This window comes from Euleptes europaea, chromosome 7, assembly GCF_029931775.1.
Source record: "Euleptes europaea isolate rEulEur1 chromosome 7, rEulEur1.hap1, whole genome shotgun sequence".
Classification (NCBI taxonomy): domain Eukaryota; kingdom Metazoa; phylum Chordata; class Lepidosauria; order Squamata; family Sphaerodactylidae; genus Euleptes; species Euleptes europaea.
The window spans coordinates 93,398,642-93,410,551 of record NC_079318.1 but is presented as its reverse complement, the minus strand read 5'-3'; the positions used below and the strand labels follow the sequence as shown (position 1 = coordinate 93,410,551).

General features: G+C 50.0%; 2 protein-coding genes across 2 annotated transcripts in view; one reads left to right on the top strand and one right to left on the bottom strand.

Annotated features, from left to right (window-relative positions):
- Nucleotides 1-5,142: 5,142 nt before the first annotated feature.
- RPS27 (ribosomal protein S27) lies at nt 5,143-9,224 on the top strand. Its single transcript, XM_056853254.1, has 4 exons — nt 5,143-5,238; nt 6,775-6,883; nt 7,758-7,868; nt 8,979-9,224. Exons 1-4 carry the CDS (start codon nt 5,233-5,235, stop codon nt 9,005-9,007), a joined length of 255 nt encoding a protein of 84 aa, XP_056709232.1. The 5' UTR covers nt 5,143-5,232; the 3' UTR covers nt 9,008-9,224.
- A 304-nt stretch (nt 9,225-9,528) lies between these two features.
- Nucleotides 9,529-11,910, bottom strand: part of NUP210L (nucleoporin 210 like) — a 60,455-nt gene continuing 58,073 nt past the window's right edge. The window contains exons 38-40 of the mRNA XM_056853508.1: nt 11,538-11,639; nt 10,638-10,712; nt 9,529-9,608 (exon numbers count right to left, since the gene is read on the bottom strand). Coding sequence (XP_056709486.1) covers nt 9,529-9,608; nt 10,638-10,712; nt 11,538-11,639 — 257 coding nt within the window. The remainder of the gene's footprint in view (nt 9,609-10,637; nt 10,713-11,537; nt 11,640-11,910) is intronic.

Genomic DNA, 11,910 nt, shown 5'->3' with positions numbered 1-11,910 from the left:
CCAGTGGCGAAGAGGGACCTGCTGAGGTCCCTCCCCTCCCCAAACCCCACCCTCCTCAGGCTCCACCCCCAAAATCTCCAGGCATTTCCCAACTCGGAGCTGGCACCCCTAGGGCAACAGCATGGCGCATAAGGCTCCATGTACATAAGTGCAGAGCGATGCACATTATTATGTATTTATGTATTCATTGTTATGGCCCTTCTCCACAATGGAATGTTGCCCTGATTGACATTAAAGCTGCCTTTGATTCTGTTCTGAGTCTATTATCTGTGGAGGAAATGAATTTAAATTGAAAATAGATAGGTGGTGGTTAGATTGTATTATAGGCCTTTGTACTAACACTTCTTTAAAAACCAGATTAGGGCTCCACGATTAGCTATCCAACTTGGTTAAAACTTCAAAAGGGGTCTGTGGAGGTTGTATTTTGGCCCTGCTCCTCTTCAGTCGGTACATAAATGACAACAGGGTCTCCAGCTTGGAAAATTCCTGGAGATTTTGGGATAGTGCCTGTGGAGAGGAGAATTTGGGGGGGACTTTCACCTAGACTTTATACCAGAGAGTCTGCCCTCTGAAGTTGCTGTTTTATTCCAGGGAATTGATCTTTGTACTCTGGAGATCGGTTGTAATTCTAGAGCCATTTATGTAGGGTCTATTTTGATGCTCGCTCAAAGCTCTTTTTTAAAAATGCGACCTTTAAAATGCCTATTCACGGTTCCAACCCAAAAGGAGAAATTCCACCTCCCTCCCCACTCACCTGCTCCTTTGTTCCTGTTTGCATAGTCATTAGCAACTGCCGTGTGCATAGCTAACGAGCGGCTGTGATTTTGTATGCTTGCTTGAGGGGATTCTTCCCAGCTGTAGCGCAAAGGTCGCGTTAAAGTGGCTCTTAAGAAATGTGAAGTAGGTATGCGCCAGCTTCGCAGTCACTTCCTGAATGACGGTTCAGCCTGAAAACCTCAAAAAAATATGGGGGGCAATTCAGCCAGGAATTTGCTGCTAATTACCAATGCAGAACACTGACTGGGTCTCCCTAGTCGGCCCATAAAACATCAATACTTTGGCACCTGTACTGGCTTCTGGTGCTAATTCAAAGGGTTGGTTTTGACCTCACCTGGGGGACTGCCTGTAGCAGTATGACATAAGAACATAAGAAAGGCCTTGCTGGATCAGACCCAGGCCCGTCAAGTCCAGCAGCCTGTTCACACAGTGGCCAACCAGGGGCCTCTAGGAAGCCCACAAGCAAGACGGCTGCAGCAGCATTTATTCTGCCTGTGTCCCACAGCACCTAATGTAACAGGCATACTCCTCTGATCCTGGAGAGAACAGGTATGCATCATGACTGGTATCCATTTCGACTAGTAGCCACAAATACCCTTCTCCTCCATGAACATGTCCACTCCCCTCTTCAAGCCTTCCATGTTGGCAGCCATCACCACATCCTAGGGCAGGGAGTTCCACAATTTAACCATGCGTTGTATAAAGAAATATTAAATTTTATCCGTTTTGAATCTCTCCCCCTCCAGCTGATGACCCAGTGTTCTGGTCTTATGAGAGAGGGAGAAAAGCTTCTCCCTGTCCCCTCTCTCCACACCATGCATAATTTTATAGACCTCTATCTTGTCTCCCTTTAACCGCCTTGTTTCCAAGCTAAACAGCCCACCTCCTTAGATCATCATTGCAGGGCCTTCTACAGGTGCTTGGCCTGCGAATTGCCCACCCACCTGTCAACCACCTGGGCATAGGGTTACCAACCTCCAGGTATTGACTAATGAAAGATGCAGCACGAGGCTCATATATACAAATAAATGAATAAAATAAACTGTGAAAGTCACAATCAAATTTTCATTATTCAATCTGCAAGAGCAACCACACAGGGAAACAAATATATGTAGGCGTGTTTTTAGACATGCCCACCAAAAGGAAAAATGCCGTGCAGGGCTTAAGGCAACAAAATAAAATTTAATAATAGCCTCACCGGGCTTACAGTTCTTGACGGAGCCACCCCCGCAGGGAAACACACAGGGCTTAAGACAAAAAATAAATTTGTTGTATTCCGCCACACAGGGCTTAACAAATTCCTAACCTCCAGGTATTAGCTGCAGATCTCCTGCTATGACAACTTATCTCCAGCTGATAGAGATCAGTTCCCCTGGAGGAAAGGGCCGCTTTGGCAATTGGACTCTATGGCACTGAAGTCCCTCCCCTCCCCAAACCCTGCCCTCCTCAGGCTCCGCCCCAAAATCCTCAAGCCGGTGGCGAAGAAGGACCTGCAACCGTACCTGGGCAAGGGCATTTCCAGTGGCTGCCCCCTCTCTCTGGAACCAGCTCCCCTGGGAAGGTTGTGCCCTTCGGGATCTTCCAGCATTTTGTTGGGCAGGCAGGGTTGCTTTGATTCGGGCAGCCTTTGGCTAGACCTGTGAACCGGTACGCTGCCTAGTTGTTTTAAAATCCTTCCCTGTGGCTTGTTGTTTAAACTGATGCTTTAATTGGTTTTCCTGTTTTACACTTATCGTGTTTATGGGTATATATTGTACCACTACCAAAACCTTTAATGGCATAAAAAAAGCACTTAAATTAAACGATAAAATATTACCTGTAGCTCAAGTAGCGTTGCAATCGTAAACAATACTCATCCCTGAGTTTTGACATGTCGTACTTTTATGACACTGAATTTTTTTTGCCACTTTCTCAATTATGTTGGGAGAGGGTGTAGGGTACAAATAAATAAATACGTAAATAGCCCAACTTTCTCCTTGAGAAGCCTGAGGAAGGCAGGGATGGGGGAGGGGAGGGACTTCCATGCCGTAGATAGGGTTGCCATCCTCCAGGTACTAGCTGGAGATCTCCTGCTATAACAACTGATCTCCAGCCGACAGAGATCAATTCACCCGGAGGAAATGGCTGCTTTGGCCGTTGGACTCTATGGCATTGAAGTCCCTCCCCAGACCCTGCCCTCCTTAGGCTCCGCCCCAAAAACACTCCCGCTGGTGGCGAAGAGGGACCTGGCAACTGTAATAACACAGATGATGGGATTAATTGCTTCCAGAAGGGGCAAAGAACTGCCTAGTTCAGACAGCGCCCCCTCCCCACCATACAACATTGTCCCTGAGTGTGACTGTTAGCCTTGCTAAATGGAACCTCCATGGTCCGAGGCAGTGTATAATTGATAACAGATGCTGTGGGCCTGCCAAGACAGAGCAGAAGCCCACCTTCGTCCTGTCCCGGAGGCATTGACTTTCCAGCCAGGGAAAAGGAGAGACTTTGACCTTGACTTATGCATGGAGTGTCTTTTCCCTGTGTGCTTAGTTCTTCTCTAAAAATAATTTTAAAATAACCAGGAACAGGAAGAAATTAGATCCCTTTGAAACGTGGTGTTGGAGGAGAGTGTTATGGATACCGTGGGCTGCCAAAAAAATAACAAATCAGTGGGTTCTAGATCAAATCAAGCCTGAACTAACCCCAGAGGCTAAAATGACTAAACTGAGGCTGTCATACTTTGGCCACATTATGAGAAAACAAGAGTCACTATATCTGTTTTATTATTATCCATTTCATTTTGTGTGGCTCTGTGTAGAATTCTATCTTTCACGCTCGTTGATGTGTACACATCCTGTGATGAGCTGTGGGTAGGGTTGCCAACCTCCGGGTAATAGCTGGAGATCTCCTGCTATTACAGCTGATCTCCAGCCGATACAGATCAGTTCCCCTGGAGAAAATGGCTGCTTTGGCGATTGGACTTTATGACATTGAAGTCCCTCCCCTCTCCAGCATGGTGTAGTGGTTAAGAGCAGTGGTTCGGAGCAGTGGACTCTGATCTAGAGAACCGGGTTTGATTCCCCGCTCCTCCACGGGAGCGGCGGAGGCTAATCTGGTGAACTGGATTTGTTTCCCCACTCCTACACACAAAGCCAGCTGGGTGCCCTTGGGCAAGTCACAGCTCTCTTCCAGCTCTCTCAGCTCCACCTACCTCACAAGGTGTCTGTTGTAGGGAGGGGAAGGGATGGTGATTATAAGCCGGTTTGAGTCCCTTAAGTGGTAGAGAAAGTTGCATATAAAAACCAACTCTTCTTCTATGTCGTTCAAATGCAGAGAAGAACTGCTAAATTAGTCATTTAAAAATACACGTTTGTAGCTATAACTATGGAGAGTTATGGATACCATGGACTGCCAAAAAACAAACAAACAAATCAGTGGGTTCTAGATCAAATCAAGCCTGAACTAACCCCAGAGGCTAAAATGACTAAACTGAGGCTGTCGTACTTTGACCACATTATGAGAAAACAAGAGTCACTAGAAAAGACAATCTTGCTAGGAAAAGTTGAGGGCAGCAGGAAAAGAAGAAGGAGAGACATGACATCATTCAGTCACCATGACATCATCAAGCGCAAACGCCTTCCAATACCACAGTGACGTGATGTCACCGAACCGCCTCCATAAGGCCCTCCGAATGAACCGCGTCATGTCTCCAAGAATGACATCACAGCCAGGCCGTTGACGGAACAAAGTGCTGCTGTCACGAACCCCATGACCCCCACCTAGGGTTGCCAACCTCCAGGTGGTGGCTGGAGAGCTCCTGCTATGACAACGGATCTCCAGCCGACAGAGATCGGTTCCCCTGGAGATAGGGTTGTCAGGTCCCTCTTCACCTTCAGGGAGGTATTTGGGAAGCGGAGCCTGAGGAGGGCGGGGTTTGGGGAGGGGAGGGCCTTCAATGCCATAGAGTCCAATGGCCAAGGAGGCCATTTTCTCCAGGGGAACCGATCTCTATCGGCTGGAGATCAGTTGCAATAGCGGGAGATCTCCAGCTAGGACCTGGAGGTTGGCAACCCTTACTCTATGGCATTATTGTCCCTCCCCTCTCCAAACCCCACCCTCCTCAGGCTCCATCCCCAAAATCTCCAGGTATTTCCCATCCCGGGGCTGGCAACCCGACCCCCACCATAGCTTTTTAAAAGCCTTCTCAAAATGGCGCCTGAAACGGCGACGGGGCCGCCCTTCCCAACATGGCTTCCCCGGCGGTCCCCCCGCCTCGCAAGATGGCGGCGCAGCGACCTTCGCATCATGGCGAAGTCCCCGGCCGCTTCCTTCCTCCCCAAGATGGCGGCCGCGACGCCTCGGCTAGAGCCCGCCTCCCGGGCGCCGCTTCCGCCCGTGCGGGAAACCCCGCAGCGGATATAGCGCCCTCCCTTTCCGGTCTGGCTCCTTTTCGGCAGCAGCTGCCTCCACGCGAACATGCCTGTGAGTCCGCGGCGGGGCGGAGGCCCCGGAGTGGCGTCGCTCTCGGCCCCCGCCTCGAGGCCCCCCCGGGAGGAGGGAGGAGGGTCTCTCTTGGTCGCCTTGGGCACGGCCGGGCTTTCTCCCCCCTCCCCCCACCAACACCCGCGGACGGGGACGCGCGGCTCAAAATGGCGGACGGGGGAGGGGGGAAATTGGGGTGGGAAGTGGGAGGGGGGAGGGACCGTGCCCCCCCCCTCGCTATATACATTTTTTGTGGTGTGACAGCAGGTAGACTTCCCCTGACTATGGAAGATCCACTGATTTAGCAATTTGTAATAATCTCTTTTCCTTCCTGTAAATGTACATGCCGCAAAACCTCCCACCCTAGTGGCAACGTATAAATAACAGAGGGGTTAAGAGAGCAGTGTGGGTTGTTGTTGTTTTTTTGCAGGAGGGGTGGGTGGGTGGCCTTCCCCCGTCCGGCCTCGTGGAGGACGCCTGCGCTGGGCCGCCGTCCCCGTGCTGGCTGCCTGCCCCAGGCGTGTTCCCTGGGAGGGAAGGGCTGCTGCCTGCCAGGGCCCCTTCTGGAGCGATCGCCGCCTGAAAGGGCTTGTTGCAGCAGCCCTGAAAGGTAGCCCCTGCTCCCTTCTGTCGCCCCAGAAGGTCGGACCAGAACCAACGGGTTGAAATTAAATCAAAAGAGTTTCCGTCTAGATATTAGGAAAAATTTTCTAACGGTTAGAGCGGTTCCTCCGTGGAACAGGCTTCCTCGGGAGGTGGTGAGCTCTCCTTCCCTGCAGGTTTTCCAGCAGAGGCTAGATGGCCATCTGTCAGCCATGCTGATTCTATGACCTTAGGTAGATCACGAGAGGGAGGGCATCTTGGCCACCTTCTGGGCATGGAGTAGGGAGTCACTGGGTGTGTGTGGGGGGCGGTAGTTGTGAGTTTCCTGCTTTGTGCGGGGGGTTGGACTAGATGATCTTGGTGGTCCCTTCCAACTCTATGATTCTATCATCCTCATTGGTTCTTGTAGGTTATCCGGGCTGGGTGACCGTGGTCTTGGTATTTTCTTTCCTGACGTTTTGCCAGCAGCTGTGGCTGGCATCTTCAGAGGAGTAACACTGTCCTTCAGTGTTACTCCTCTGAAGATGCCGGCCACAGCTGCTGGCGAAACGTCAGGAAAGAAAATACCAAGACCACGGTCACCCAGCCCGGATAACCTACATGAACCAAGGAACTCTGACCGTGAAAGCTTTCGACAATATTATCATGTTGCCAATGAAGAAGGGAAGAAGAGATGTTGACATTTAGCAGTTTGCGTAGGGCTGTGTGGCGAGTTTGTGGCTGAAGGGAGATATAAACTCCTTTGGGTTAGCGCTTTGGTCGGCCGGTTGCTGCATCTTGGCAAGCCATCCTCCACTGGCTGCACGCATTCTGGCCGCATTGAACCCAGGTGTACTGTTTTGATACTGTTGTGGCAACCAACGGGAGGATCATAAGGCACGTCCTTTGTTATGAGTCCCTAGTTTATATGTTACTTCTCCTTTATCCTTGCAGCTGGCAAAAGATCTCCTGCATCCCTCCCCTGAGGAGGAGAAGAGGAAGCATAAGAAAAAGCGCTTGGTTCAGAGTCCTAACTCTTACTTCATGGATGTGAAATGTCCAGGTGAAGAGTGTGTGGCGTGAAGGCCGTTACAAGTCTGCTGGGGGGATAGAAACGAGAGTCATGTTTAACTTCATGTGATTGTCAGTGCTGTGCTGAACTGTGAGAAGGGCACACTGTCGGTTTGCCTGGGGGATCCTTTATTTCTGCTGGGGGAGGGCAGAGAGAGAGATGTGCCAATCTTTCTTTACTTTCTTTGCTTAAGGGGAGGGGCTGTGGCTCAGTGGTAGAGCATCTGCTTGGCATGCCCAAGGTCCCAGGTTCAATCCCTGGCATCTCCAGTTGGAGGGACTAGGCAAGTAGGTGACGTGACAGACCTCAGCCTGAGATCCTGGAGAGCCGCTGCCAGTCTGAGTAGACAATACTGACTTTGATGGACCAAGGGTATGAGGCAGGTTCTTGGGTTCAGTGCAGATTGCTCTCTCTGTTGGAAATGTAGTCGGAGTGTTATCCCATGAAGGATATTTGAAGAAATGGCCTGAAAGGGGACACAGATGTACAGGATCGATTGCTATCCCAGAGGCTGCCTAGTTCTAAAAGATGAAGGGTTGTTGCACTTGCCAGCAATCGAACGATGGATGCTCCAGCATGGTGTAGTGGTTAAGAGCGGTGGTTTGGAGCGGTGGAGTCTGTTCTGGAAAACCGGGTTTGATTCCCCACTCCTCCACATGAAGCCAGCTGGGTGACCTTGGGCAAGTCGCAGTTCTCTCAGCCCCACCTACCTCACAGGGTGTCTGTTGTGGGGAGGGGAAGGTGATTCTAAGCAGGTTTGATTCTCCTTTAAGTGGTAGAGAAAGTTGGCATATAAAAACCAACTCCTCCTCCTCTTTTCCTGTGAAGCAGACCCGTGCTGGAATGTTTTCCGTTTTCTTCCTAGGTTGCTACAAAATTACCACTGTGTTCAGTCACGCTCAGACGGTGGTTCTCTGTGTCGGCTGCTCGACTGTCCTGTGCCAGCCCACTGGAGGAAAGGCCAGGTTGACAGAAGGTAAGGAAGGGGCTCTGAGCTGTATGCCTGGTTCTCGTTTTGCACTCCAATGACGGGTTGGCACAAACTGTCTTGCGTTAAGTCTAATATACACCCCCCCCCCCCCGCCCAAGCTGGAGCTTTCTGGCGGTGGTGCAGTTGCTGAATGTGTTGATGATGTTAAAAAAAAAAGCCCCTTTTGAGGCCGAATGAGATGACGTGGGAAGGGAAAAGTAAAGAAAGGTTTACGAGAGGGAAACTATTTCTTTAGTTATAAGAGGGAGGAGAGGTTGAGACTGCTAGGCAGGGCTTGGGTCAGGGAGAAAGGCAGCGGAACTGGAACGGGGAGGGGTTTCTCACCGCAGCCGGGAATACACACGGCTGGTCGCTTTCAACTGCCAAGCCGTTTGCTGAACAGATGGGAGCAGGAAACCATCCAGGTCTCCTCTTTCCAGCCCTGGGGAAATGCTGTAGTGGTTGTTTTTCTGTTATCTGCTCTTAGGCAGTGCATCAGCTCACTTTCACAAGTGAAGTAGCTATTTTGTGCGGCAGCTTCTAAAAAAAGCAAACACGTTGAAGATTTCTTTTAAAGGGTCGATATCTGGCTTACTGTGAGGGTTATGGCTGCTGGGTAGGGGGAAAGAGGGGCCATTGCTCAGCGGAAGAGCACCTGCCTATCATGCAGAAGATCTCCAGTTAAAGAGGACCAGCAGATGGCATGTGGAAGCCCACCATGGGAGACCATGGAGAGCTGCCATCAGCCGGAGTAGGGGCTGTGGCTTAGGAGGAAGAGCCTCTGCGGGCAGAAGGTCCCAGGTTCAATCCCCGGCATCTCCAGTTAAAAAGGACCAGGCAGTAGGTGATGTCAAAGACCTCCGTCTGAGACCCTGGAGAGCTGCTGCTGGTCCGAGTAGACAATAATGACCCTGATGGACCAAGGGTCTGATTCGGCATAATCCAGCTTCATGCATGGTGGATGGCTATTGTGCCCTCACTTTGGGTTAAATGGTGATACGGTATCACTGCAACAGCTTTGCACAAGAGGCTGTGTGTGTTCCAGAAATGGAGCATCTGAAGGTGTGGTGCTGTGTGTCCTGTCTGGTTCACTGTTTGGCCTTTTCTCTTTTCCAGGATGCTCCTTCAGGCGAAAGCAGCATTAAATTAAGCAGCTGGTTGTCCCAGATGGGTGGGGCTATGCGCACAGTCGCCGGCGCAAATGCTCGAAGGCTCAAGAGTGCTGATCAGGGGATGTGAGCAACATGGGCCGTGACTATGTGACCCTTGAGGCTTCGGCCGCTTGCGATGGAACACGAGGGGGAAATGCGCACTGTCCTTGTAGCCTCACCCATTTGACTCAATAAATTTTGGATAAAAATACACAGCCTGTGGTGTGTTATCTGGGAGTCAAGTGTGGGGCTTAAAAACAGCTGTGCACGGTGGGGGTGTTTGCTCCTTTGAACAATGGATGCTGTGCAATCATCCAAGTGCCCTCCGTGCAGTGCATGGGTAAAAGGGATTTTTGTCGTCCTCGAGTAAAATACAACTGGCCTTTTTGAGCAGAAGGTGCTGCGCTCCCTTTCTCCATACCATGAAGGTGGCCATCCTTGATTAAAAACAAGACCCGCCACTGGCTTAACATCCATTTATTCTTGACACAGTCCTGGAGGGGCTTCGCTTCGCCTTACATTTCACTGCCTGGCCGGATCCTGTGCCTTGCGCTGGGGTGCTGAGGCTGCCCGTGAGGCAGAGGAAAGCCGTATGCTGGAAGGGAGGGAGAGAACCGTTGGTAAGGACTTGAGTGCAGCTGTGGAGCTAAAATGGACGGCCCTGGCTGAATTAAGTTGGATTCTGATTTAATATGAGTTTACTTCGGCAGCTTGGGCAAAGAAGGGGCTGGGCACAAAGCAGTTGGGGCTGATCTGGTCTCGTCGTAGCAGAAGCATGGCCCAAGTTTCAAGAGCAAAACCCAGATGTAGAAGGGTTGTGTGTGTGGGGAGGTGTTCGAAACTTTCCACTGCTGTTTATAAACTTCAGACATCCTTCAAGAAGCAAAGGTTGCATCTCATGCATGTATTAAATCAGCTCCCACTTCTGGCAGTCTCTTGAGTGACTATCATGAGAATGATAGTCAGTGTGGCGTTAAGAGTGGTGGTTTGGAGCGGTGGACTCTGATCTGGGGAACCGGGTTTGATTCCCCCTCCTACACACGAAGCCAGCTGGGTGACCTTGGGCTAGTCACGTTCTCTCAGCCCCACCTACCTCACGGGGTGTCTGTTGAGGGGAAGGGAAGGTGATTGTAAGCCGGTTTGATTCTTCCTTAAGTGGTAGAGAAAGTCGGCATATAAAAATCAACTTCTTCAGGTGTTGGACTAGGACCTGGGAAACCCAGGTTCGAGTCCCTACTTTCTGGTGACCTTGGGCCATTCACACACACTCGACATCGGCCCTGAGAAGTATTTGGATGAGAGACCTCCAAGGAATACCAGAGGTGTGACGCAGGCAATGGCAAACCACCTCTGAATGCCTCTTGCCTTGAAAACCCTATGAGTTCACCATAAGTCAGCTTTGACTTGATGGCACTACACAAACATATGAGAATGATGAGGATCAAATGAGTGAAAAACCTGAATTTTCTTAAACTGTTCAGCTTTCCCCAGGAAAGTCTGCCATTGGGTTGAGTCCAGCTGATGGTCCCGTTGACTGCAGCACATTCCCTGATGCAACCTTGGAGCTTTGGCAACTCCGCCTAGGACACGCATGCGGTTGCAGGAAGGCTTTGGTTGCACTCACCTGTCTGTACCGGAGGCGAAGTGGGAATGTACACCACGGGGACTTCTTGTATTCTTGTCAAGAAAGCGTTATATGCTGCAAGGGAGAAAAGCATTGCTTCAGGAGCAGGCCCGCTCTTAACCCTTTCTGATTTATGGCAGCAGGGACCTAACAGGTAGCTTTATTTGAAGCGGAGCCGCTGCAAAGCTTTGATAATGGCCACGGTTTTGTCCTCACTGTATGTGCATCACGATGCACTGGTTATGTCTAGCTTATCCTCTGATAAGGAGTTGAATGTAGTACTAGTTAATGCCACTTTGACAGTGCGTTAATATTCCCAAGAAAGCTACCTGTTATCTCAGGAGTCCTTAACAAGCAACCTGTATGTATGAAAATAACAGGTGTATGGCTTTAAGACTGAATGTTGCTAGGTGGAGAGAGATTGAGCGTTAGACTTTGATTGGTGGGGGACGTTTTTTTAAGGCATTAGCCTCTTCCTGGAGTCAGCTTTTTTTCTTCTGACAGCCTTCACTAGGGTGTAGGATGGTTTTAGTTGCTTGTTATTGATTGAGTGTTTTCTTCATTTTCTTAAAAATAAATTTTGTTTTACAAAACTAATGAGAGGAGCTGTGTGTGTTGTGAGGGCAACTTTCCCGGGGAAGAACCGAAGGCTGGAGAGAGGTTTTGGCAAAAAAAAAAACCTTCGGCCTTATTATTAAACAAACCACACCCTTGCCCAATGGGAGTCTGAAAGGGCTGTCGTCAGCATTTCAGACCTGGGTGAGAGGTTATCCTCCATATTGCGGCTAATATGTGATTTGTCTAACCATCCATAAAGTACAGACTTGATTCTTTGACGCAGCCTCCCCCTCAAGGTTCTTACCCACCTGCCTGAATAAAGTTCCCATTTCTGCTACTTACTGAGGAAGATGATGGAGGTAGACGCGAGGACAGCAAAGATGGTGAAGAGGAGGACCTGGTAGGAGCCGACAAGCTGTCTGACAATTCCCACATCACACTGACCTAGATGGGCCACAGAGAATCATAGAGTTGGAAGGGACCACCAGGGGTTTTATTTTTCCCCCTTGGGTGGTAACAGCCAACAAAAGTTGTAGGCTGTTTAATATGACCTACTGAAGGCCCTCAAGTTTGCGAGACCTGAGCAAGGCTGCTAATGATGGGACATTTTGGAAGTCATTAATTCGTAGGGTTGCCGTGAGTCAAGTGGCTTGGTGGCACCTAACACACACACTGACCAATTTAACTAATATTCTGGATGATAGGGTATATTTTC

Bases quoted from the DNA above. Each gene is read 5' to 3' on its own strand.
- RPS27 (XM_056853254.1), top strand. The intron at 6,884-7,757 runs GTGAAGAGTGTG...TTTTCTTCCTAG, and splicing joins CATGGATGTGAAATGTCCAG to GTTGCTACAAAATTACCACT. The intron at 7,869-8,978 runs GTAAGGAAGGGG...TCTCTTTTCCAG, and splicing joins AAAGGCCAGGTTGACAGAAG to GATGCTCCTTCAGGCGAAAG.